This window comes from Odontesthes bonariensis, chromosome 3 (assembly GCF_027942865.1).
Source record: "Odontesthes bonariensis isolate fOdoBon6 chromosome 3, fOdoBon6.hap1, whole genome shotgun sequence".
NCBI classification, from domain to species: domain Eukaryota; kingdom Metazoa; phylum Chordata; class Actinopteri; order Atheriniformes; family Atherinopsidae; genus Odontesthes; species Odontesthes bonariensis.
In genome coordinates this window covers 16,510,991-16,538,549 of record NC_134508.1, presented here as the reverse complement: position 1 = coordinate 16,538,549, position 27,559 = coordinate 16,510,991, and the positions used below count along the sequence as shown (strand labels likewise).

The 27,559-nt window shown below is 42.7% G+C and overlaps 1 protein-coding gene across 5 annotated transcripts in view; it reads left to right on the top strand.

The window, feature by feature from the left end:
• The window catches only part of plxna1b (plexin A1b), a 181,584-nt gene that overhangs the window by 117,614 nt on the left and 36,411 nt on the right, over positions 1 to 27,559 (top strand). For all 5 annotated transcript variants that reach the window (XM_075460537.1, XM_075460534.1, XM_075460536.1 and 2 more), the window contains exons 10-12: positions 5,525 to 5,725; positions 19,615 to 19,711; positions 22,176 to 22,366. In XM_075460537.1, coding sequence (XP_075316652.1) covers positions 5,525 to 5,725; positions 19,615 to 19,711; positions 22,176 to 22,366 — 489 coding nt within the window. The remainder of the gene's footprint in view (positions 1 to 5,524; positions 5,726 to 19,614; positions 19,712 to 22,175; positions 22,367 to 27,559) is intronic.

The following is a 27,559-nucleotide window of genomic DNA, read 5'->3' as shown; positions in this document are numbered from 1 at the left end:
TACCTACTTTGCATCAGTACTCGGCTAAGAAAGAAGGGTGTGGGCAGACTCTCTCACAGTCCCTCTTCTTCCTCTGCTTCTTTTGCTTCTGAGCTGCTCTACATGTTGCTGCCTCGTTGGATTGTTCCTCACACTCTTTCGCTCCATCCCACCCTCACAGCGAGCGTCTGGTCGCTTACTTCTGGCTTTTCTTCACTAATGAGCCAGCTTCATGGTCGTGTATGAACTACACAGTCCAGCTTCTGAACAGATTCAGTTTTAATAACGTCTTTTTTGGTGTTTATTGCATACACATACCTGCACACAGTGACTCTGTCGGCGTGCATATCTTTGTCGATACTGATCTAATAGATGGATTTCTTTTGTCTCATTCCTCTCATTGCTGTGGCCAGGACAAGCCCTGAACAAGCAATAATTCGCAAATACACGCAGACTAACACACTCGCGGTGGGATGCCGAGAAAACAAGGACAAAAGAATATGCTTTCCTTGACTGGACAGTATGATTTATGACATGTCATTGATTAGTGCTGCACGGACATTAAGTAACGATTTACTAGCAGACTTCTCCTTAAAACATGGTTTCAAATGTTTGCGCAAAGAAATATGTCATACGTGTCCAAAACCTGCAAAAAATGCACGTTGAGTTGAGTGAAATTGTTCCAAATGAAACAGTTGGTAATAAGGAATAGAACAAATGTAGTCTGAGGTGCAGCCAACCGGTCCCTTTTCACGCTGTAAATGTTAGTTTACCACAAAACCTTTTCACTGTTATTACGACAACGCTCCCACAGTTTGAATTTTTTATAGGGCTTTGTTGCAGCCTATAAACCTGAATTACAATTTCTCCATATATTGAGTCATTCTTTTCATTCAACCATGATCTCCCTTCTCATTTTCACCTCATGCTTCCTGGCCTCCCAGTCATTGTATATCTCCTCCTGACAGGAGAAAATATATTTCCACCCATTTTGCGCTCCCAGAAAGCACCGCTGCAAAAATGTTGTCCAAACAGTTGAATTGATTGATTGTCATGTTTGTAACGGAGGCGTTATTTTTTAGGTCGGTGAGAGTGGGTGACCGTCACCACAAAGGATAGATGTTTTCCATCTTCCTCTCTGGTTTCTGATGCGAAAGATCTGTCAGAAAGCCAAAGGACTGTGTCTACAGGCAGTGGAGGCGCCTTCAGTGTTCCTCATTTCCCCCTTTGTCAGCCCTGTGTAACACACACACACACACACACGCATATACACATTGTTTGTACCAGTGTTTCCCCCCGTCCTCCTCTGTGGCCATCCATGCCATCTCATCTCTCCCCTGGGCTCAACATATCGCTTTACTTCATTATTTAGCGTGTTATTTTTTCTCCTCCCTGATCTATAGTCCTCACATCACAGAGGCGGCTAATTAATTATGGATGGACGTAAGGAGGAGGGGAGGAGGGGAGGGGGGGATCAGAGAAAAAAAGGAATGAAAAAAAAAACGACCAGACCTCATTACAAATGCGCAGTGTTTTTGGAGCTTTATTAATTTATATCTTGTCAGGCTATGCCAAAGTCTTCAGAACTCTTTTGGCTCTTTTAATTCATTTATTTATTTATATAGCGTCCCACTCTTGTGTTTGCCTTCATCCTCCTGCTCCCCCACCCACCCCATCTACGTCTTGATTTTAATCTCTCACCCTCCACATATCTGCATGAACACACACACGGGCACACGTTCACGCCGACTGTCTCATTATCTGCTCTTGGCGGATTTTAAAAGGTGTTTTGCCCACCTGCAAGAGGAGATTATCGCCTTCCAAAGCCGAACGGTGGTTTATTAAATTTCTCCTCATACGTTTTCATTTGCTATGCTAAAAGTGGCGAGGTGATATTTACCTCACTAGAGCAGATAAAGCTGAACTTAAAGCGACGGGCGAGCTTTGAGAAAGCTTTTGGCAAGGTTGAATCAAGATCGTCATATGAATTTGTAGTATCATGTTTGTGGATTTCAAAGTTGATTTTTTATTTTTTTTATAAACTTTAAATTGATTCGGTTTTGAATTCTTTTAATGTGCACGCTGAATTTTTTTTAAAGTAGTAATAAGGGAGGTAATGTAGACCATACATCCTTATAATCTGCATAATTATACATGCAATTAGAATGAGAACTACAGCACTAGCCTTAGGCAACAAAGCGAACAGCAGCCTTTGAGGGATAACAAATATAGAGAGGTTAGGAGAGCCCTCTGGCTACTTGGACGTCAGCCATAACACACACATTTTGTTACAGAAACACTTATTTACATTCCCAGAAATACAGGTTCATGCATGCGCTCTTCAAGGCCAGTCCAATAGGAGTGTGAGAACGAGTTTTACAGCTGGTAGTGGATGTTTATTTACCCAACGTGCCGTCAGCTGTAAGCTTTGAAGTTGGGAATATCAACTTTAACGGCAGCTCTGTGCCCAAGCATTCGCATCTGTTGATGTTGAAGTACTTATGACGATGTCAGAATGTCATCAAAATCTTGCAACTGAACAGGTGTTTTTGTGCTGTGTTGTCTTGCGGAGAAGCCATCTGTGTGAGGCATTCCTTCTACACTTCACAGATACACTCCGAAAAATGCCTTTTATCGGTTAAGGTACCGCAAGATGAAGTGACCCTTATGGAGCGAGCTGTTGTTCGGTGTAAACAGTGCATGGTCTGCAGAATTTGTGTGTCAGCAAAAGCTTGAATTGCCATTTGGTCTTTTATTGATTTGCTATAAGACATCTCACTGAATACCACGCCTTCAAATGCTTCTAAGGCATTTAACACACACACACACACACACACTCAGAGAAAAACACCTTTTTCTAGCTACACACACATACATGCCCTCTCTTTTCCTCCCTGTTGGTCTTTCTGAAATCGGATGGATGCAGTGTCCCATCTGGCCAGGAAAACCACAGCATCCGTCTTCACGGATGATTTGAAAGCCTTGAAGTCAGGAAAACAGAGGAAATAAAGAGAAAAAAAAAACTCTCCTCCAATTTCAAACAAATCTCCACCCTGAAATATTGTTTCAGTGTATTCTGCCTTTTGTAGCCATAATGCAGCCTTTGAACTGTTTTAGCACCTGCCACAAATGCTGATGAAGTAGTTTCTCTCAAAAGAACATTTTCTTTTTCTTTTTTTTTTTTTTTTTGAAAAACCGTATCCCACCACTGGTTGACATGCCTTTGGCCTCTATTTCAAAGGAATATATGCCACGATACAGAGGGCTGAACGAGGAAAGGGATACTATAAGAAACTATGACTGCCTGTGAAAATGACAAACAGATGGTTGAGCTGGCACTAAGTCGATACCTGGATGAATAAAACACGGGTTAGCTGCAGCTTGTCCAACAGGCCATGCTAGTTTTTGTACTCATTGGCTTTCACAAGTTGGCTTTAACAGCAGGGAGCCCAAACCTTTTTCTTCTCTGCTGTCTCTTGTGGCACCCTCGGACGATGCAGGCACAGGTTTTGACAGCAGCACACAACATGGTTGCTCTCACGGAAACAGGACATCAAAAGATACAAGTGCAAATCAATCTCTACTTTTTTCTCTGTCTCCTTCTTCCGCCTGCCTCTGCATGTCTTTCCCCCTCCCATCAATTTTCTGGAGCTGTCTGAGACAGCCAGTTAATTAAGTAGGACATTGTCAGAGGCTTGGTACATGATGTGGTTGAGGATGGATGGATGGATAAATAGACAGAAAATTCCAGCCTGAAATATTGTTTCCTTGTATTCATTTTTCTATTCCTTTGTTTTTCGTTTTCACTTTGCCTCTCATACTCTCCCCATTTCTTCCAATCCCTTTAAATTGTCCTCAAACCTGCTTCAGTTTCTCTTCCTTTTATTCCTCTCCCCTTTTCTCCACCCCCTACCTTGCTCCTTCCTTCTCAACCATCCATTTACCCTCTGCACCATTTTTTCGCTCACCCGCCTCCCTCCTAGTTGATTATACACCAGGTCCTCTGTCGCAAGCTTCTTCCTCCTATAGTATTCCCCCCTCTCATTATGTGTTGTGCATGTGTTTGTGTGTAATCAGACACACAAGGCCAGGGCTAAGCAGGCTAATGAACAAACTCCAGCATTGTGTTCAGGCCCTGGGGACTCGCTGTAGCTTCCAATGTACAACAGCGACAGCTAGAAGAGGGGAAAAGAAAAATTTACTGGCAGTGTGGCAGGTTTGTGCTTAAAGGATGAGCTACAACAAGAAGCGAAGGAGAGGGTTTGAGGTGACATGTGTGCAGTGAATATTTAACAAGGATCTGGTCAGCTTTTCACTTCCCTTTCCCTGGATTATCCTGTTCTGCTCCTCTGACGTATAATATACAAGTGACTACGGGTTCTTCTATATTCTCGCAGCTTGGGCACTCATAATGTTTAGAATGAATGTGACATATCTGGCTAAAAGAGATTTTTGGAGTATTTTAGGTGAATGATCAATCAGACTCTTAATGCGTTGTTTCAAGGATCTCTCCCCCTGTATAAAAATCCCAGTGTAGATCCTCTGCCTGCACATGTCTCCTATTACATGAGTCACTTGTCTCCAGGTTGTAAAATGTTTGATTTGCCAGCAGCGATCAGCTTTGCTATTTTTTCGGTGCTCGCACAGCTCAGGGTGGGTTAGTTCCACCCAAGCTTTAACTTATGTTGTAACAAAAACATCCTTCTTGTTCTTTCTCTCTTTCTCTCATTCTGTGTGCTGATGAGAGTTGTGCTGCTGCCAAATCATAGCATGATCACGGCAATGATTTCATTTCTTCCAGCACATGCCCAAATGCACATCCAGGAAAGAATATATACAGAGTGGACTGTCGTGTCATATTCTTGTCCAATAATCAGATACACACATCCTTAATTAATCCAACTGCACATTGACAAAGCTGTTCATCTCAGATGTCTATGCAAGGACACACACTCCCTCCAGGGCTGTGTCACTCAGAGGATGGGCTGCTTCCAGATGATCTAAACAAGACTCTCAGATCCGGCCAAAAACATGAAAGACTTTGCATGCACACAAACACGCAACAAACGTAGAGCTCATTAATCTCCTCCACACATGGATATAGTGCACTGGAGTCTGTCCTTCGCCCATAACAGTGGAATACTGTTGTTATGTGAGCAGTTTTATTAGGTAGATAGTATTCTGTAAACTATCGACAAAGAGCTTTCTTGCTCAAATGTTATGCATAATTTCATTCTGTTGTAAAGCCAGTGGGAGTGTTGCACAAGCCTGCAACCTATATGAACAACACATCACAGCGTGGCGCTTTAGTCTCTTAAAGCACATCTGGCATCAAGTCAAATGCAATATGTAACCCAAGGCCTTCTCGCTTTTCAGCTGTTAGCAACAAACGATTTTTTTCATCATCTCTCTTCTCATCTTACTGCTATTTTCGCCTTGTTTGCTTTCTCTTCTGACTGTTCTGAACAGTCGTACGCTCTGCAACCATCTCCTTTAGGGGATAAAAGTGTTTACGAGTTTCTGTTTTCTTTCCCTTTCTCCACAGGATTGCCCTCAGATTCTGCCCTCAACCCAGATTTACATCCCAGTCGGCGTGGTCAAGCCAATCACCTTAGCTGCCAAGAACCTGCCCCAGCCCCAGTCCGGACAAAGGAACTACGAGTGCGTTTTCCACATCCAGGGGGAGATCCGCAGCGTTCCTGCCCTGCGCTTCAACAGCACCTCCATCCAGTGCCAGAAAATAGCGGTTAGTGAGAGGACGTAGATTGTGGGAATTCTGGGTAATCTGTCTGCATGTGTGCAGGAATGATTTTTTAGCTCTGTTAGTGATGGAGAACACAGCAGGTGGAGGTGGTGTGTTCTTGAGTCACTATTGGGGAAAAAAACATGCTCAAAGTTTGTGATGGAGAAAGTAATGATAATAATGAATAATTTTTCTTAGCATAGTTACAAAGTACTTTGTGCTTTACAGGAAGAGATGAGGAAGAGACTTGGGCTGCGTTCACACTGTAGGACATTTTTGCGTGGTTGTTCACATTGTAATTTAAATGCGACTGCCATCATACTCCAGTGTGAACATTCTATGGCCCTGAAGTGGCCCGCATGCACACAAGATGTGGCGTCACACACAGCACGCTGCCTTATGGATGCTACACACCTCAGCGTGTGTTTATCAATTCTGACGTTGTTGTGCAATGGAAGCCAATGAAATTATAACCAAATACTAAAGGGAAGAACAAGCACAAATGTGAATGATGCGTGATAGTGTCGGCCATGCTTGTTTCGTCCACTGTTTACATTTAATCTTGCCATGTCCCGCCTCCTCCGGCGAAGAATCGTGACGTCTCTTCACTTCGATGAGGTAAAAGTCTGATGAAATGTGACCTGGGCGTTCAGATTGAGGTCGCTTTGAAAAACATTGGATATGTATCTGATTTAGGACCACATATAAAAGTGGCCTGGGTCTGATTTTGAAAAAAATTGGACATGTTGCTCTTCAGACTGTGGGTCACAATTGGGCAAAAAAAGTCTGATTTGGGCCACTTTGCCAGCAGTCAAATCAAATCAAATCAAATCAAATTTATTTGTATAGCACATTTCATGTACAAACAGTTCAAAGTGCTTCACATAAAATAAAAGCATTGCAGCAGGGAGTGGAAGAAGCATTAAAGATACATAAAATAATATAAAGAGAAACAAATAAAATCATTTAAATGAATTTAAAATCAGGCAACAGTCTAGATAAGTTAAAAGATATTTCATGCATAGACACATGAGAAAAGAAATGTTTTTAACCTGGATTTAAAAATGTCTACATTTGGTGAAAGTTTAATCTCCACTGGCAGTTTGTTCCACTTATTTGCAGCATAACAGCTAAATGCTGCTTCTCCATGTTTATTCTGGACTCTGGACTGGACCAGCTGACCTGAGTCCTTGGATCTAAGAGCTCTGCTGGGTTTATATTCTCTGAACATATCACAGATGTATTTTGGGCCTAAACCGTTCTGGGATTTGTAAACCATCAGCAGGCTTTTAAAATCTATTCTGTGACTGACTGGAAGCCAGTGTAAAGATTTTAAAACTGGTGTGATGTGTTCAGATCTCTCAGTCAGTGTGAACGTAGCCTTGGAGTCCTATGGATTATGGATGCCTTTTTGTCAGCGGTACAAACCAAATTAAAGCAATCAAAATGGCTCCCGGTTCCATAAACTGAAGCACAAATGAAATCTTGAATTTTGTCTCGACTGAAAGCATTAAGCATCTTTAAATTTGATCATTTTAACTTGCTAACTAAATTACGATCCCAATGAAGGAATTGACTCGATCAGGGACAAATAATGGTCCCCCCAGCTAATGATCATTCTGGACACAAATGTGTTCATTGTTGTGATAGATTACCATGTACTACTCGACACTGGCTTGATGATAGTAGATCAATGACCCAATGCTGATACGTCACATTGAACTGATAGTCAGCAAATGGATGTCATCAACAAGTATTCATATTGAAATAAGGCACATGTGTATAATAAGGGTTTCAGTGGTCTGTTCAGTGGTCTACATCATAACACAATGTCGTAGTTTGAGTAGAATATATTTTAGAATATCAATCTGTGATTTTCTTTATTGTATTTCTGGCTTTGGTTGGTAGGGATGAGTGTGTGCAGGGACGAAGTCTTCTCATGGAGTATTTTTTTCTTTCTTTTTTCTTAAAAAGTTTGTAACAAGAATTTCGGTCCTGTTTGTGTGTGCGCGCAGGATTTGTAGGTTTGCAGTGGTTTTTGTGCATGTGAGTCCATGCCAGCTAGGTGTTAGAATACAGGTGTCTGCGTATGTGTGTTTGTTAAGTTTCAAACGAGCATGACAGATGAGGGGCAGCTAGCGTCGCGCTTCACTGGGGCTGCAAACGTGAAGAGGAATTCTGTCTCTGAAGCTAGTTGAGAGCGGATTGATCATGTTTACACCTCCACTCTATACCTCTACTTCTCTTTTCCTCTATGTGCTTCTACAGTTCATCTTTCTCTTTCTCCCTCCATCTGTCATACTTTCCGCCGTTCCCTTCCGTCTTCTCTCCGCTTCTCATAAGTTCGCTTCTTCTAGATGCCTCTGTCCTGGTGTGTTTTTAGGTTCAGCTGCAAGATGAGAGCGATTGCTCCTAATTTTGCTTGACGTAAGGGCTCTGCAGCTGTCACAGCGACATGTCATACATGGGAAAACGGATCTGACAGATTTAGGTGAAGTAGAAACATCTAGAAGTTGTGTTGTGTTGGTAAACTTTTGCACCTCGCCGCCTGTCTGTCTGCAGCAGTTTGCCATATTAGGTTTAGGCAGTTATGTACATATTAACCGTCTCACACGTGCAGCACCAGCAGTGGTTTCTGTTGTAAGCCTTGATTAGAAGCCTCTGTGACAGTATTTGTCCATATCGATGGGCAGTCTACAGGTGCTGGCACTCAGAAGGCAGTTGTTTGTGAAGGCCAGTGTAATTATCTAGCAATAGGGTTGTCTCTCCAAAGAGATGTCTGTTTATTGACTGTTTATTGTAGCTGCAAGACCAGTTTTAATCAGCTGCAAAGTCTAGCTTCAGCCAAAAGCTGGATTTCTGCATTTGATGTCCAACAGCAGTAATTAGCCTTGGGCTGTCAACACTTAGTCCTTATTAGCTTTACAGCTAAGTAAGTGCTTTACAGTGGCGACTTGGCTGCACAGTCAGAAATCGATGCAGCACGCATGTCGAGTCGGCATGCACCTGTATTTAGGTACAGTAGATGAAAAAGGTGCCAGCTGCTTGAAGTGGCCGTTAAGGCATAATTCATGCAGATTATGAGTTTAATTATGTGTCATGAATTATTCGGATGAGAGTCTTATTATAGCACTCGAGCTGTATTTCAGAAGAATGGGGGTCTTAAATATTAGTTTATCCATTTATAGACTGTCATATCTCTTCTCTCACCCACATCCCTCTGTGTTTGTTCTTACTTTGACTTAGTTCAGCACCAACTCTATGAATCATGTATGGCTGCAATAGAAATAGACTTTATCTCTCATGCTGTGTACACACGGCTGCCTTGGTTTGTATGCATGCAGCTACAAAGAGGAGGGTTAATCACTGTCTCTAGGCACATGGACATGTGCATCCCTCAGTTTGCCGTAGGCTGTGGATCCCAGGAAAGCCTTGTGTTGTGTGTGAGGATGTGCGGTTCCCTTAGACCAGTCCAAGAAGTCTGTTTTATAGGGGCATTAGGTTGCTAATCAATGGGATAAACACCGGGGTGCTAATCCACAGTTTAGCCTTGTGTTTGAGAGACTCTAAAGTGTACTTCCGAAAGGTGGGGAGAAGAGCATGGACAAGACAGCTGTGGTGAGAAGTGAAATGGGGAGAATTAGGGATTAAGAGTGGACAATATACCAGGATAACTGCAAAGAAGTTGAGGAAATTGTAGAGAAGGATTTGGAGAAGTGACAGAAAGGTAATACCTAAAAACAAATGGAAACTGCAAAAAAAATGTAGACGAGAGGGAGTAAGATGAACTCAGGAAATTGGACCGGACCAGACCATTTCAAGTCCGATGATTGGAGAAAAGTGAGAGGGAGAGTGATATCAAAAAGAGCAGGATGGGGGAAGATTGAGATGAGAGGCAGTGAGAGAGAAAGATCAGCTCTAAAGTCTCTCCGGAGGCCAAAACTCATTCTCCTTTCTCTAATACAATATCATCACACCATCCAAAGGAAGATAACTATATCCATGGGATATTCAGAACATCCACAGTCAGATCATGTTTAAACTCTAGTTTCCCATACTTTGCCGTTTTACTGTGACCCGGATAACTGAATACGCTTGTATGGTATCCCATAACATTAGGCTGTCAATAACCCACTGTATGTGGCACATATGATATATGATGGTGTAACTTAAGCTCCACACTAACCTCATTGCGTATGGACTATCCATATATGCTCATGGGAGAATTCTATATTTCTGTATAAAGTTACTGTACGTATCAACCAATCCCATTGGGGAAAGAGAAAGGGGATCATACCAGCTGAGAAAGAATGCAGTATAGGAAAAAGACTTGCTTTTGCAAGCGGAGACATGAAACAAGTAACTCTTTTTCTGCTTCAGGTGTTGGTGGCTTTGATAATGAATATGTTTAAGGCTAAGGATTCTAAAAACTCCTCCAAGCTTTCCATTTTGCTGTGTTGAACTTTCACATGGTTTGTATTGTCATGGTAATGGTTCATCACAGAGTTTGCGTTTTCTAACTTTTGAAGTTGGGGACTTTGCCAAACATAATTTAACATTAAAAAAAGTTAATGAAAAAGTTGATGAAATGGCAGTCTATGCGAGGTCCCCCAGCAAATTAGTTGGAGAAAAGTGCTGATCATTTTGTGAGAAGAGGGAAAAAAAAAAAAAAAAAGATTCTTCTTCATATTTCTTTGTGCCAGACAAGCCCACGTTACTACTGACACATTCATAGCCATCCGTTAGGCCTTATGGTAGCAGTTAACTCCGGTCAGCAGCCACCAAAACAACAAGCTGGTATCTTCATCTGAGCCTTACGCTTTTCTGACCTGCGCCAGGCAGCTTCCTGTTGTGTGTGGTCAGGCCAAAAGCTGTGGTTAAGGTACGAAGGCCAATAGGAGGCTGAGCTGTGGGCTAGGAAGTTGAACGCAAAGCACCAAACTTGTGCACACACAGGGCCCTTGCACTCAAATGACCGCACTCTTGGGTCAAAGTAGTCTCATGGAGGACAGCTGGGGAGCGTTTCAAGGCTGAGCTTAGAAGAAACTGTTGAAGACTCTTCCTTTTTGTTCCTTTTATCTCCCTGTGCCGTTAGGTCTTTGTCCATTTGAATGTCTCCATTTTGCTACCCTCTTTCCCTCTTTATCCTCCTTTTTTTGTTCGTCCCTGGAGGGCAGGAACGAGAGGACAGATAATATCAGCGCGGGCCATACACCATTACCTTTGGTCTGATAAACCAGCCGGCCACTCCATCACCCTCTTTCTCCCACCCTTTCACAAGGAAAAAGGAAAGAAAGAAAAAAAAGCATACATGGGGGCATGAGGAGAAAATCTAGTTTGGGGATAGGCTGTGTGTGTCTGTGTGCTATTCTTCTGTGTGTGTGTGTGTGTGTGTGTGTGTGTGTGTGTGTGTGTGTGTGTGTGCGTAGAAAGCAGCTGTTTGTTAAAGAAGAGATGCGAAGTATCAGGGGTCCTGATGGCATCCAATTAAGGGAGATAAAATGATGATGAATTGCAGTTGGGCAGCAGAGACCAACACTGCTGTGTGTGCGTACGTGCACACACACACACACTCACCGGCATACAGCAAGGCAGCAGAAGAAGAAAGCAACAAGGCATATTAGCGCAGAAATTGCACTGTCGAAAAGAAAGAGGGTTAACAGGGTGAGGAAAGGGGGTGTGTGGGGGGGGGTTAAAGGCAGACATTTGAGGAGAAAGAAACTGAAAGATGGATGGGGAGGAGGGAAAGAAGAGTAAAATGAAACTGTATCGAGAAAGAGTGCAGAGAGGAGAGGAAAAAGAGCCTGCCTTCATCAGGTGGGAAATGAAAGAAGGATGGCAACCAAGACAAATGGATTAATGAATGAGTGGATGGATAAACAGAGCAAACAGAGGTCCAGAGAGGGGGCCAAACATGTCTGCAGGGAGAGCAGTTAACACAAACCACACTGCTCTAACACACCCCAAACAATGTGTGTATGTCCCAGAGATATGAGGCACAGGGCTGATACGAGCTTCAATACTCTGACTTTATGGGATTTGTTAATATAAATAACTGATGGCAACAGCTAGAAGTTGTAGAACCTCTCATTTTAAATGCATTATAGTGGGCACATAAATTCCCATGCGTTTAGCTAAAGGTGGCAGGATTGAGTCTAATGAGGGCCTAGGTGATGTCCAGCGGAGGGTGGGTGCAGCAGGGCATGGTATAGCCCGGTCTGGCATGGCCTAGCACAGCTTAATGAGATATAAACACTAGACCTGCCACCTCATTCAGGCACAGCACACACTGACTCTATTTTAATTTGCTTGCACTCTCTGTATGTGCACTGCATGGGGATGGATTGAAAGAGCAAGGGAAAATTCACTGGAATTTGCTGTGAATAGCAGCAGATTAGAGCCTATTCATTGTTGTCATGTGATAGCTCAGATGACACTGATCTGACTTTGATTTCAGGGCTCTACAGCTGTGTCTTATGTGCCATTATTGTCTTTTTCAGCGGGCTTTCATGATTGTGAGAATAATCCACCTCAATGGATGTATGATCGTTGTGGTTCCTGCCAATTTTCTATTCACGCACTTATTCATAAAACTGTGTGTTATGTAGTTTGTGTCTGTTGTCAGGGTGATTTCCGTGAGATGCTGGGATTTGAGCATTTATCCGTGTTCACATTGGGAATGTTTTTGTTTTCACTGACTGCTCTCCGTACTACCTACCATCGCCCTTACTTTCGTCACACACATTCCTTCACCATCCAACACTGCTCCTTTCTTCACGGCCACCTCCTCCTCCCTCGCAGACTCCGCCTTCCTCGTCTTCGTCTGCCCTGTCGTTGGCCCGCTGCCTCTCTTCCTCGATCTGACAGGTGAAGAGCAGAACTCCCACGCTCTTGCCCTGGATAAATAAAATTTAATTGCTGCTCAGCTATCAGCATATGCCAACTTCTCCACCCTGTCCTCCACCCCACTTTAATGATCTGTTTCTCATTTTTGTCTCTTCCCGTGTATCCCTGCAATTTGCAACTTTTACTCCGTATATTTCTGTCCACTCCCTTCTGATCATGCTCGGAGAAAGGGAAGCTGCGGAAGGATTTGCTGTTTTTGAAGCTGCAGAAGAATAAAACTAAACGTTTGAGAATGATGATCCTACTGAAAATCCTTTGATATGCAGGAACGGTTGCTTGCGCCTCGTCAGTAGCTGCAGCGTGACTGTAGTGCAGTTAAAACATTAAGTTATTTGCATGATTAATAGTAGTTGCTTTGGCTGGCCATATGAAAAATCCCCTGCCAGAAGACGATATTGAATCTCATCTAAATCTAACTCCGGCGACATGGAAATGTTTGTCTTCTCCATGCTGATTGCCAATTGTCATCCCTTGCTTATTTGAGATTGACATCGCTGCTTTGATAAAGACTACGTGCTCTGTACTTGTTCGTGTGATTAGATAGGTGTTTTGTGTGTGGGCAGGGGAGTCAGCAGGGAGAGAAAAGCCACATGAAGTTGACGACACTAAAAATATGGACGTTTCTGCAAACTACTGAAAAAAAAAGAGAGAAAAATATCTGCCTTTTGTCCAGGGAGTAGTCTCGTAAGCTTACACAAGCTTAATGTGCTGGCTGAAAAATAAGAAACATCGACTATGACAGCATTATTTTTCTCTCAAGCCAGCATTTTTCTCCAGCTCCCCTGTCTCTCTTTCTCTTTCCATTAGTGAAGAGAGTATTTGTACCAATGTGTGTGCACATGTGTGCATGGGATTGTGTGCATCTCTGTGCGAGAGATAAGCTGGGTAACTGGGTCCAGCCATGCTCCAATCCTGTTAGCATTAGCGATTAGTGCTAGCTAACAGGGCCCCATTATGAGAGGGTATTGATTCCAAGTTTTCTGACCTCACACGTACAATGCACACACACATACACACTGCCTAAGCTGTGGGAAGGATTACTACTTGATCCTTGATTAGGAAGCCATATCTGCCTGAAAGTTGTGCGTGTGTGTGAGAGTATGGCGGTATATACATGTAGACTTGGTGGTAGTCTGGATGCAGGACCTTATCTAAATTGGCGAAATACATTTCACAAGGACCGCCATTCAGCCAGTGTCCTCAGCTTTCCTTCTGCTATGTCCTAGTTTGACATATCTATCAGCTGGGATGATGAAGATTGAAGGGGATTTTGTGTTAGGTCAGACTTTTCTGTCATCACTTTAGGAAACTGTGGAAAGAGAAGGAGAATATCCCCATCCTTTCCAAGGTATGGACTTGCCCGGGGCAGGTTTGATATTTTTAGTTGTCCAGCTTGAGCACACCTTCAGAATGACTAATTATCAGGCTCTGACCCTCACAGAAGGTACTCGTTTTTACTTCATGCCTAGCTTGCTTCCACCTTCACCTCTTCTCCTCCCTATCGTTCCATCTTTTCCCATTTCCTCTTCTTCATATTCCACTTCACCTGCGCTCTCTAGTCTTTATATTCTGTTGTTTCTTTCCAAACAGCCTTTTTCCAGCACGTGGTGCTCAGCGTAAGTGGCTTCCTCAATTTGTCATTAAACCATAGGTCTCTTTTATGTTAATGTTTCTCACTGCTTCATTCAGGCATGTATTAATTGTCATTGACCAAAGTCTTCACAGAGTCAGTTTTCTTACATCAATATGTCATACTGCCGTAACGACCTATACTGCCCTTAAACTGGGAATCTGACTGGCTTTGTCAACTGAAGAAAGATATTTCTTCTCATATCGACTGGGCTTTTTCGTCTCCAGTGCAGTATCTTTGCTCTGCACTGTGTCCTGAAGGGGAGACGTAACGCTTACTCGAATATTCAACTGTTCTTTCCTCTTCATTTGGCTCAAGGTCTCAAGAAAAATATGTGGGCACGGCATCTTAGAGTGGTAATACAATGCAACGGAGCACAAAAGTTTGGACAGCACTTTGATTTATTCAATGTTGCGCTCTTGTAGGATTATTGGGAACACATGCAGTTCAGACTTTTGCCATGTTGGATCAATTATTTTGATATGTTTAACTGCAACCATCACATTCTCTTGTAGATTTTTATTTCTTCCCTTTACCCGTGCAACTACTGCCCTTTACTAGAATAATGCTTTATTGTGGGATTTTCTTGCTGGTATTTGTTGTGCATTGAGTGAATCTTGCACGAGGTGTCTGCTTGTATTCCCTATTGTTTAACAGTGCTGGCTCAGTATGAAAGTTTAAACAGCCTTCAGTGGAATGTGAGAAGATGAGCATTGGATCATAACCATTCCTGCACCCCCAACCCTCCCTCTGCTGCCCATTAAACACACATGCATGCACATACACACTTCTCTCTAACTAAATATTAATGCCTTTGTTGAGCAGATCTCAGTTTCCCTTCTCCCAACACAAGGCCCTCCTGTGAGGATGGATGTGCACAGACACATACCTGTAACAAGGATTACAAAAAAAAAAAGGGGGGGGGGGGCAGCGGCAAGCAGTTTTATTGTTTTAGCTGTCAGCGCAACCACTCGTTTTTTTTTGTGTGCGGTTCAGGTTTCCAGAAATACGACTTGTCAGGCTGTAAAGCAGGGTTAAGAGGTCCACGTACATCCATCATCTATTACTTTATCAAGTGGAATTGGCTGTGTGATTCAGACGGGGATCAGGCCGTCGTCTCATTTGCTGGTCAGCAGAAAAGCAAAGGTGGGAGTGAAAGGTAGCGTGACCTCCTGTTCTTTACTGTGGCAGGTTTTCTGTCCTGAGGGGATATAACAGAGTAGCATGAAGACTGAGTTAATGACACCGAGATATAGAGGTGGATTCAGCACGGAGCTGTATGGCACATTTAGCAGCAGATTACTGAAGGTAAATCGTCTCGTACAAATGTTTGATTGAACGTTATTCAAAATATACAAATGTAGATCAATAGAACTGAATTGCTGTAGTGTTTCTGCTTCCAGTTTCCAACCGCCATGTCATTTTTTAGAGACAAGTGTGTGAATGTGAGAATACCAGCTGCTCTACACTTAAAGGTGATAGAGAATGGTTGAATGGGGCATTAATCCTTGTTCTGTGATGTGATATGTAGCCCAAAAAAAATTGGTTGGGTCTGTAATGGCTCAGAACCTCCCTAAAAGGCTCTCTGAAACAGCTGTTACTATGCTGGGTTTAGAATGCGTCTTTTTCCCTTACTGGCGTCGTTTCAGAGCTTATCTGGCAACCTCATTATGAAATGCAGGTAGGTGTTGGCGCTATTCGGTTGCCATTGCTTGATTGGCTGCCCTTGCTCTCACTGAAAACAGAGCTATAGCGTAATACGCTGACTGAAAAGAAAGCTCATCAGAATCAGAATTCGTTTTATTGCTATTGTTAGTGAACAGTGTTCACTAACTAGGAATTTGCTGTGGCGTAAGGTGCAAACATGAAACATAGGATATAATAATAAAAAATAAAGAATAAAAATATATGAATATAAAATGTACAAGTTGTGTACAACAATACGCAGTATCCAATATACAGAGCAACAACAGTGCAGCTTCATTAGTGCAATTTGAATGATGGTAAAGTGACTGGGGCAGGTTATGAGGTGATTATGAAGTGTTCATAAGTCCAACTGCAAGGGGGAAAAACTGTTTTTGTGACGGGAGGTTCTGGTCCGAATGGACCGAAGCCTCCTGCCCGAGGGGAGCGGTGCAAATAGAGAAGGGTCAGCTGTGATCCGACCTGCTCCCCCCATAGTCCTGGAGACGTGCAGGTCATGGATAGATGGGAGGCTGCAGCCGATCACCTTCTCAGCGGAGCGCACACCTCGCTGCAGTCTGTGTCTGTCCCTGTCGGAACTTTGATTGCTGAAAAGGTGACATCACTTTTTCACAAAAACGGATTGGGGGATATTCAAAAAAGGGGAGTACTTGAAACAGAGGTTCTGACACTTGCTGGCACTTCGTGTGTACTCCCCACAGTGGGGAGACTCAGAACTAACACCAAAAACGTGAAAAAGACTATTTTGATTCTCTATCCCCTTTAAGTGCGAACAAGACGCATTGTCGAGAGAAGAGTCGCTAAGTTTCAAATACTTTAATCTGCTCCAGCAGCTGACAAATGCCGAGCTATCCCTGGCTGGAAAACACCCCTCCTACTCTTTCTCTTTCTCTTTGTCTTGCTCTATCTCTGTCTTTCACTCACCGAGCATCTTTAGCCCCACCTGCTTCTCTGGCCTTCTAGTGTCGGCTTGATCTCTGACGTGTCATCTGTTTTCTCCTGCCACTTTCTCTACTTATCTCCTCCTTGTTTCTATTCTGTTATGCTTTTTCTCTTTACCCACATCTTCACAGTGCGGTGTCTCTGGGCATCTCCCTTTCCCTACATTCTGTTTCTCTCCCATTGTCTTGCATGCTCACACTCTCTCAAGTATACTCATGTTCTCTCCATCTCTTCAACCGGCGAAGAAAAAGCATTCTTGTTCCCAGGCATACTGGGTGGTCTCTTTTTGGTCAGGCGGACGGGAACGATTGAAGAAGCCCATATGCTTGAACTGCGGGATAGAAATAAAAGCCGATGTCCAAAACGTGTTTTTGTTTCAGTGTCTTATCTTTCTGTGTTTACATGTGCTTTTATTTATCATTTTTATTTCCTGTAGAGAGCGTTTGATCAATCTTTGATGGATTTGCTGGAAACTGTCCCACATGCAGGATACATATTTATAGTACTGTGTGCACATGTGTTTCTCTGGAGATGTTTGGTAAATGCGATAAAGGAACCCGCTTCATATTTCCTTGTTTGACTGTGGGCGTTTTGGGGGATTGAGGAAGGGAAGAGAAAGTCGGGCCTTAGATTGATAGGGAAAGAGGTTTGTACAGAGGTATAGGAAAAGAATAATGAGAGGGAGAGAAAGAAAAGGAGGAGGGGTTGAGAAGGAGGACAGGGAGAGAAGGAGGCGCAGAGGAATGTGTGAAAAGCCAAGGCAGACGTGTCAGAGAACAAATTGAAAATGCCAATTTCACTTTAGCCCCCACCAGCTCAGGCGCTTATAGCCCAGCCCCAGCCTCTCATTCCATGTGTAAATGAATGGTGTCCACAGAATAACACACAATCACCTCTCTCTATCCATCTTGCCCTCGCCATTTCTCCTTCACCCCTGCTGCCGTATATTCTCTTTTACCTTCTTGCTGTCTCATGCTTTTTTCGTCATCTTTTCTTTCTTTTCTTTTTCTTCGCTCCACCTACTTGAAATCACTCATTTCAAACATTCTTACCATTTTTAAACCATCATTTGTCACTTGTCATTTGCTCTGGATGGATGCACTTCCTCTTCCTTCGCTATTCAGATCATCTATTACTTGCCATACCCTGCTGTCCCCTCTGCTTTGTGTATAAACTATCACACGTAAACTGATCTTTTCAGCTTTTTATGATTTGGGTTATGATGCTTTCTAATTCCAAATAGTTTGCTTGGTGTAGAGCGCCATTTTGGGGAAGTTTTTGGGTGTTTTGTTGACCAGTGTTCAGGTGAGGCTGCTAAGCAGTTTCACAGCAAAGAGCTGCTCAATAATTCAGTGCCAACATAGGCCTTGAAACACATTTTGAAAGACTTTGTTCTTGACATGGTCTTCAAGAGAAAAATATCATTTCTTCTGAGACACATTGGAACCTTCGTTCTTTATTTCTTTCCAGCTTCGGGGCGCTCTAAATGCAAATCATCCAATCACAGAAGCAAAGGAGGAATTAATCAGCCATTCACAAATTGTGACATTGCTGTGTCCTCTCATTTTCTTATCTTGTCTATGCACATTTCTTGGGCTCCCCCCCCCCCTTTAAAAATACATTTAAAATCACTATTATTTAAGATGTCAAGATTAATCTCACTGTATCACACTGAAGTGGGTGGTATCTTATAGTTGTGGAGTTGTAGCTTGATTCAATCTGTGAGGGCCCCATAGCTTCAGGCTCCAGGCTTTCACTTTGGATTTTTATCATCACTCCAGCACAAGAGTCCTGCTATCTCTCATCCTGAGGCCATTGAAGATAGTGACCATACCAGTGGTGGTGAGAGTGACTGGGCACCCTTTGACAGACCGAGGCATTAGGTCATATCTGAACTATTGCCAGCCATCAACCCCAGAAAACAGGCTGTCTCTTGCAAACGAGCATCTGTTTTAAGTCGTAATGAGCTGAATGGTTAATAATGCAAAATGTCTCATGTTGGAATGTGAGTATCTTGAGGCCGAATGTTTACCTCGTTGTTTGTCTGCTTTGTGTCTTTACAAGGGAGGGAGGTGTAACTTCTGAAGCTGCATTTCATTTTGTGGTGATAATCGTCCTGATGACTTATTTGTGTTGGGAGGGGTCTCCCAGGAGCTCTCTCTTCGTCATTTCCTCAGTTAACACTCCGCCATCACATTACTGCTTCTGAGGCTTGTCGTCTCATTTAAAGCAAATCCATAAAACTGATTATGCCAACAACGAGTCAATTACGTTTCAACTCTTATTAGTTCAGGATGCAAAACTGAAATTAGATGAGAATATTATTGTTAGAGATATATTATGCTTTTCATTCATCACCGGGATGGAATGAGTCATGCAGTGATGGGGATCCCAATCTCTTAATCAACTCTGCGCTGTGCCAGGCAGGAGCGGATGTGCCGTGTGTAAAAATCACAATATAGCCCGTCTCTCATCATTCATTTTTATGGCCCTTTAACTGCGTGAGCACTGCTGCATACGACATTACTACCATCCACTTGCTGTTCGAGTTCGTTGGTTGTATTAGCTACACCCGCCACCCCCACCCCCCCCCCCCCCCCCCCTTTTTTTTTTTTGTTTGTTTTACTCATTTCCTCAAAAGATTAGTGATGTAAGAAATTTTCCAAATGAAAGACTGAGTGCTAATCGTGTCGTTTTTTTTCCATTTCAGTATACCTATGAGGGCAATGACATCAGCGACCTGCCAGTGGATCTGTCTGTAGTTTGGAATGGAAACTTTGTCATCGACAACCCTTACAACATTAAAGGTGAGTTAGTGTGGTGTAGTGTTCGGGTTTAAACGTCAATGCAGCAACAGACGTGTAAAGAGTGACGCAAAGATAATTTTCTTTCTGTGTGTCTCATATTCTCACCTCGAGAGTTGTGTGTTGCTGCAGCCAGTCTGGCCGTGCGAGAGTGGGACTGCCAGCTTCTCCCACTGAGAAAAACATGTTGCTGTTTTTTTTTGTTAAAAAGGCTCAAAGAGCAGGGAAAGATCAAAACTTTCTGATATGGTCTGGTCTGTTTAACAAAAAAACAAAAAACAAAAACAAAAAAAAGTTTCCCTCTAGATTGAAAGATTCACGCAGCCCGATTCAAAATGAGTCATTTCATCACAATCTCCACTGCTGTTAGATTATTACGTTTGGATTCATTGAACATCAGTTGTGTTTTACAGTATGTGTGTTTTCAAAGTGGCTTCTTAATGCTGTGTTAAATAAAAAAAAAATCTGAAAAAAATTCCTTCATCAGGATTTCGGCAAAATGCTGCCAGTGGTTTCGTTGTCCTGCTTACTAATTCTGGATTTGATATTTTTGCCTCCAGGATTGAATTTTTACAGGGATGATGATGAACTACACTTATAGGGCACTTTTTTGGTGTCTTTGTGAAGATCTTTTGCAGATGGTTTATTGAATGTATCAAATCAAATCAAATTTATTTGTATAGCACATTTCATGTACAAACAATTCAAAGTGCTTTACATAAAATAAAAGCATTGCAACAGGGAGTGGAAGAAGCATTAAAGATACATAAAAGAATATAAAGAGAAACAAATAAAATCATTTAAAGCAATACTATGTAACATTTCTACCTTAAAATAACAGCTTGAAAAAAATTGTGCGGCTAGAATGAGTTTTAATATTACGATTGGCCTGTCTCCTATGCCCTTTGGGGGTCTGAGTTGGAAAAACTGCGCTATGTAACTTTGCTGGACCGGCCCGGGAGCTGAGCGGAAGTACTTCGACTTGCTATCTGGCACACCTACCCCAAAAACAAATACCCCTTTCACGCTCCCAGGTACATTTTATTACTCTTACCTTCTCGGTCGACATAGCTTGCACCTTCTGACTCCTCGCCGGTTCGTCAACAAACGTGAAACGTGAAAGCGAAAGGGTGTTGTATTTACGACAGTGTAACCGTACATTACCTCCAAGCCTGTAGGGGGAGCTCCATAATGGGCTTTTTGAGAAGTTACATTGTATTGCTTTAAATGAAATTAAAAACAAGCAACAGTCAAGATAAGTTAAAAGATACATGTACATACGCTTACTGAAATGGTATTTGACTATATGATATTTACCCTCACGTTACAACCACTCCTTTTCATTCAAATAAAGAACCAATGGGGGTAAATTATTAAACACGTATACATACCAATACGCCACTGTGGGAGAAGACAATGAGATCATGTCTGTTAGATATAATTACTGGTAAAACAGACTTTATAGTGCTGTCTCACTAATTATGGTGGCTTGTATAGCATAGCACGGGGGACTGTAACATTATTCCCCTGCTGTGAAGTAAAATAACATAATCGATCGATACGGCTGCAGATGACACATCCAATAGGTTTTATATAGCAGCGTTGTCTGGTCCTGGTTGTTACTCTATAATGGTTGGAGACACATCAAGAGGGAGAGTTTTACAGCAGCATTTCATATCCTTAAAGAAAAGGTTGTTTCCTCTGAAAGGTTTTTTAAACAACTGATTTTTTTCCTTTAGTCTTTGATGCAACTCATTTCACGTATTGATCACTTGCTGTTGCCTAAATGTAGCGAGCAAGCTGTTGTCATCTCACGTTTCGCATTCTTCTCAAGCTGCCGGCTGCGTCTGATGTCACATGGGTGTTATTATGATGTATGCCAGACATGTATGTAGAGATGAATCTTTCTGTGGACAATATCAGGATGTGTCGGTGCCTTTGCGCTGTGTGTTATCTCAAATGCGAATGTCCTATCCTGAAGTGCACGCAGAGGTGACCTAAAACCCAAAGATGCCCCCTCCCCATCGCTATATTTCTCAGTCCCTATAATCATGTTGCACAGTGTGAGCAATGCTCATCCCGGTTAAATACTTAAAGGTTAATGTAATTAGAGGGGTATCATTTAGCTGCCAGTAATTGGTACTGGGTTTCTTTAAAGCTGCTCCATGACCAATGGGATTTGGGGCTGAAATAGCAGAGCGAGAAGAAAAGCTTTGCTGTACTATTCCTGTGGCCTTAATTCAACTTTGCCTCAGTGACACTGAACAATTTTTGTCGAAGTTGAATCCCTGATTTCTTCTTATTATTTTCATTATTGTTTGTCTACAGAGTTCTGTCGTCGGTGCATTTAAAAACAAATTATAATGACAGTGAAGTAATTGCGTTCTCCCGCTCGACTTATCCATCTATTCATAATTTAACGATGCTTCATTAATTAGATTTTTTTTCCTGTTCCTTTCGCCTCCAGCTCACCTGTATAAGTGCTACGCACTGAGAGACAGCTGTGGGATGTGCTTGAAGGCAAACCCCCGGTTTGAGTGTGGCTGGTGCGTTGGGGAGAAGAAGTGCTCCCTGAGACAGGAGTGTACTCCCCCAGAGAGCACTTGGATGCATGCCACAACTGGAAACAGCCGCTGTGCACACCCAAAGATCACCAAGGTAAGCCCGAAAAATAATAAGACATGCCCACACATAGCACTGTGCAGCCTTGCTGTACATCTTACAGATAACTTTACAAGGTGTGACCAAGCAACCCAACTGGCCATCTGAGGAGAGGTGGTTCAAATTAACATCTGCTTGTTCACACGAATCTAGAATTATTTTGTTTTAGAAGAAATCTGATATCCCCTGGCTTCAGCAAGTGAAGGGGACATCAGAGAAGAGTAGGCTGCAGGGAAGATAGACAACTTAGAGGCCAACACCACCACTGCAGCCCAACACAGATGGGCTGGCCGGGAGGAGGCAGTTCACACACACACAGACTGAACATTCTGACAAGATTATAGATGATGGCTGCACACGTAGACGCACACAGCTACCTGAGGAGGAAGGGATGGTGGTAGTATGGAGGGTGTGCTAGTGCAAGAGAGAGACAAATAAACACATGGTGTGGAAGCTAATTGTGTTCCACCGTGGGTGCCGAATATGTGAGTGTGTCGACTTGTGCTTATAACAAGCTGGGTGAGATAAGGCGTCTAAACACCACGGTGTAACCTTCTGTTGCCGCCAGCAGCCATGGCGGTGGTCTTCGACTGAGTGTGACCTGGTCAGTGTACCAACAGCTCATCACTGGGACTGACACACACACACACACACACACATACATACAATGCGGCGTGAAAACCAACGCACTGGCGTGGAAGATGCGTCTTTATGTTCAGGCTTTTCAGTTACCGTTAGCAGTCCGTCCTCCTGCTTTCTTCGCCTGCGTTTGTGCTTTTTCCATCTGTTTCAAACTGCCGACAAAGCATCCTTTTCTTTACATGTAAACATATCTAAAATGGGAGAAACCACGGTCAAAAAAATGGGCCACGAATATCAGTTTAAATGCGTGTGAAATATATATGCATAATTTAAAAGGCTTTCTCATTTCACTAATGCAGACTTGTACAACTGAAGCCCTTCGAACATTTCCTGCGTGACAGGCGTTGGTTGCGTTGAATGCTTAATGGAGATATTGGATAATTGGAGCAGTGGCACATAGATAAGTCTGTTAGCTAATGCTCCCGCTCTCTTCTTCTTCGCTTCAGTTATCTTTTTGAAACAAGCGTACAGAGGCAATTGGGTTGTGTGTGCGTGCATGTAGGAGAGAGATGGGGAGGATGTTGCGGTGCTGCACACGAGCATGTGCTCTTGCATGCATATGTAGGGGTAAATCCTGCCCTCCGGGAGAGATGTTGGTGGCAGTCAGAAAGCTGGCAGAGTAGAGCTTCAAAAACCATCGAGAAAGGAAACCCATTGCAGGTCTGAGAATGCTGAAGAAGGGACAAAGAAAAAACGGAGGTGAGAGACATTGGAGGAAGTGTTATCAGCGAGCTCTGCTGTCGTCCTCACCTCTCTTCTCCACCTTTGACATTTACAATGTGACATTTAACAGCAAAAGAACATCTGCAAAGGAAGAAGACAATCTCTCCCTTTTCATCTGCCATTTCATCCCTTCTCCCAAAGAGCATCAAATCGGCTGCACAAATTGAATATTATTACACTTCTTACCAACCGTTTGCTCAAATCCCTTTTGCTTTGTTTCATCCTCCTTTTTATTTATTTCATTTTGCTTTATTGAGGCTGCTTTGTTCATTTTTGCAGCTTGCTAGCTGCTGTGTGGTCATTAGCTAGTGGATTAGCTGCTAATTTCATTTGGACCGGAGGATGCTTGTTCAGCTGGGAAGGGAACGCCACATGAGGCATCACACACTCACGCAGCACACTTACATTGTCTATGAGCGTTCACACAGTTGGCCAAAGCTTTTAGAGCAGCAAGTGTTGAGCCTATTTGGTGTGATTTCCAAGTGTGCTGTTGCCTGTTAGATTTTGGTTCAATAGTGTGCAGTTGGGTACCGTTCCACTAACAGCTCTGGCACCTGAAAAACTCCAAACACAGCAGTTAATGTTTCAGGAGCTAAATGGTGATTGTAAACGTTTTAAGAATTAGGCCTTTAAGCTGGTGGAATGCTATTTTTATTGTGCCACATTTTTCTACTGCTTTATATGAAGACAAGTTAAAAATCATCCAGCTCCTACTCATTCTCAGAGAAGCCTACGTTCATATACGCAAAGACCCAGTTCTCTACAACTTAAGTCATTTCAAGATCACGGTCGCAGCCGCATTGATTGAAACAAACACTCGCACTCTGTGCCGCTGCGTCCCAGTGTAGCTCAGCAGTGTCCAGGTACTGGTCCTGGATGCTGCCTGACCCTCTATCATCCATCATCTCCTCCCTGCCTTCTCCTATGGGACAGAAAGAGCATTACAGACAGCCCTTAGAAACCAATTAAAATAACACAGACCATGCCAGCACGGGGGTGGTGATGGTACGCTTCTTGTATTTCTGCATGTGCCGCACTGGTGTGCTCTGAATGTTTATTTCTTTATTTTTTGTCTTTTCTGGGATTTTGTGTGTGTAAGAAACTGAATCTAAACACTATCTGCTACTCTTGGTCTCTTCTGTTTGTGTGTTTATGAAAGGCAAATCATTTCTCCCTTGTGTACTATTAAGCTGTGGTATTTGGGTTGCAGACTTGCTCAAACCACAGTGCCTCTTTAACTTTTCCCTCCTTTCTGTAAATCTCTTCCTCCTTCCCACTTCCAGCTGTTTGTTTTTTTTTGGTTCATTTTTCATCCCTTTTCACTCTCTCTCCCGCTTCCCATCATCGTTTATGTTCATTGTCATTCGGAATCCTCCTTTTTCTTGCTCCCTCAACCAGTCACCGCAGAGAGAGATCCTGCGCTGGCTGGAGCCCCCGCATCGATCAGACCTCTTTGATTTGCTGATTGCATTTTAGTGCTGAACAATAAGCTCCATTGTTACTGCTCTGAGACATAAAATGAGCCAGATCTGTGTAAACACTTAAGATTTTTATTCATCAAGGATGGATTGCAACAAGATGTCAGCCACTTTTGTTTTAATCATCTTACCGTCTAACTATGCTCTCAGACTTGAACCAAACCGATGTAATTGGCCCCAAAGTGATTTTGACTTCTAACTCAGATTTGTTCCCTGTGTCTGTCAGGCTTCTTATCTGCGATCTCGTTGTTATTTTTCACTTACCGCCTCTTACCGACTTCGTTGCCACCATCAGTTTGTTTTCCGACTCTTTGTTTTTGAGAGACTTTCATATAACAGATAAACTTCTGAGGCTTTACACCATCTTCATATTATCTCTGTGAGTCCCCCTTCCTCCTCCCCCTCCTATAACTGGCAGATGCTATCTGTGCATTGCTGCTTAGCCAGACACAATAGTCCTGACACAAAGCCTTCAACACAACAGGACAAGGCAGCCACAAAGAGAAAAAAGGGAGTTAGAATGGGTGTAGAGCGTTGTGATGGCAAGTGGAGAATGGAGCGAGTGTTGAGGCGTGTGGCTTTTATCAAAAAGGGCTTTTTGTTTGCGTTGTTTAGTTGTTGATGTAACAACTTGTGTGTGCGTTTGATAAGCCTTATGGAGAAAAAGAGGTCGATTACCATATCTGAAGATTCTGACTGGTGCACTACGGTTTGCCAGTCATTCTGTGTTCTCTAGCTAAACTATGCACTTTCAGGCACATTGACAAGAGACAGAGAGCGACTTAAAAGGCACAAGTTGGAAGACGAGGGAAAGGATGAGGAAAGGCAGAGGGGTGTTCGCAATCTTTGGAGATAGAAAAGGAAAACACCTCTTAATTATATCACTGTGGCATTCCAGTTGTGGCCTTCATGTCACAGGGCTATGTTCCCACTGTGCGTTTCTATTAGCAGAGTTTTGAACACCTGTGGCTTTCACCAACCTGACACCTTTTCTGTAATGACGTTGGAGGGAGAGGACCAGCTCGATAAATGTTAACTTAAAGGACTAGTCACACCATCATTCAGAATGATGAAACGGAAACTTTAATTTCACTGGAATCGTTGCTCTCAGTAGTTTTCCACCTAGAGCCAATTTAAAACTGCACAATGCTTTGGCTTACAGTTTAAACTTTAGACAGTTTAGATCAATTATTCAAATGAAACAGTTTCAAATGGTGTCTTGAGTTTGCTGACCTTTGTAGGGACCAAGAGTAACAAACCAAAATGAAAGCCACTAACATCGCTGTTTGTGCCTTTTTTGCCTAAAAGTTGCTCGAAATGTAGGAAGATGATACAAATTTATTCCCTGCAATTTACTGTTAACTTGTTGGCAGTCACTGTTTTATCAGGAATGTCATGATACACAGTCTGGTGGTTGTCGTCAAAAAATCTAATTGATTAAATAACTGTTATCTTGTGCTATATATGATGCTGGAGATCTTTTAGTCATCACAGCGGAGGAAGCAACAGGATTCTGTTTTTACAGCAAACTACACAGAACTTATTTCAGAATACTTCTTTAATCATGTTAGGGAAACATTGCCTCAATATCTTCTTCACAACAGAGACTTTCTGGTAAACTATGACAAAAAGAGAAATTCCACAGGATTTGTAACGCTCTTCGTATGGCTACTTAAAACAAAGCTCCCTTTGTTTCAGATGTGATGTACATTCACAAAAAGATACTATTCTCGGAGCGTGTGTGACACACACAAACAGAGGCTGAGATGAGAGCAAAACGCAGTATAGAAGTACACTTTGGACGCAACAAATGTCTCGGCAAATGTTTGAATGGATGATCCAATATATGGATAAATAGCAGCTCCTAAAACTACAGTTTGTGAATCTTACATACAAAATAATACTAAAAAGCCAGCATTTAGAGCAATTTGACAATCTAAAATTGAAAGCAACCAATCGCGACAACAAATCTGGATTACCATATGTGACTTTTTCCCTTTTCTTTCCTCCTCCTTTCTTTGTTTTTCTGTCATAAGCCTGTGTGTGTATAGTGTTTGTGTTATGAATATCTTTGTCAGAATTTGGGGGACTGAAGTTCTGCTCCGCAGATTGACGGTTCAACCTCAGTTTGCCGTCACAGGGCATACACTTGCAAGGGTGCCACTTTTTGGCCCAATTAGTTGATGTGGCTTTAGAACCACCCAAGAAATGATTGCGGTACGATATGCCCTATTTTTTCCTCTTGAAAGTGTTTGTCCTTGACTGTGGATGCATATCGTTACGTTGGTCTTTCATTTTATCCTTTCTTTGTAGCAAGCTTCTTACACAGACCCCCACTCCATGACAC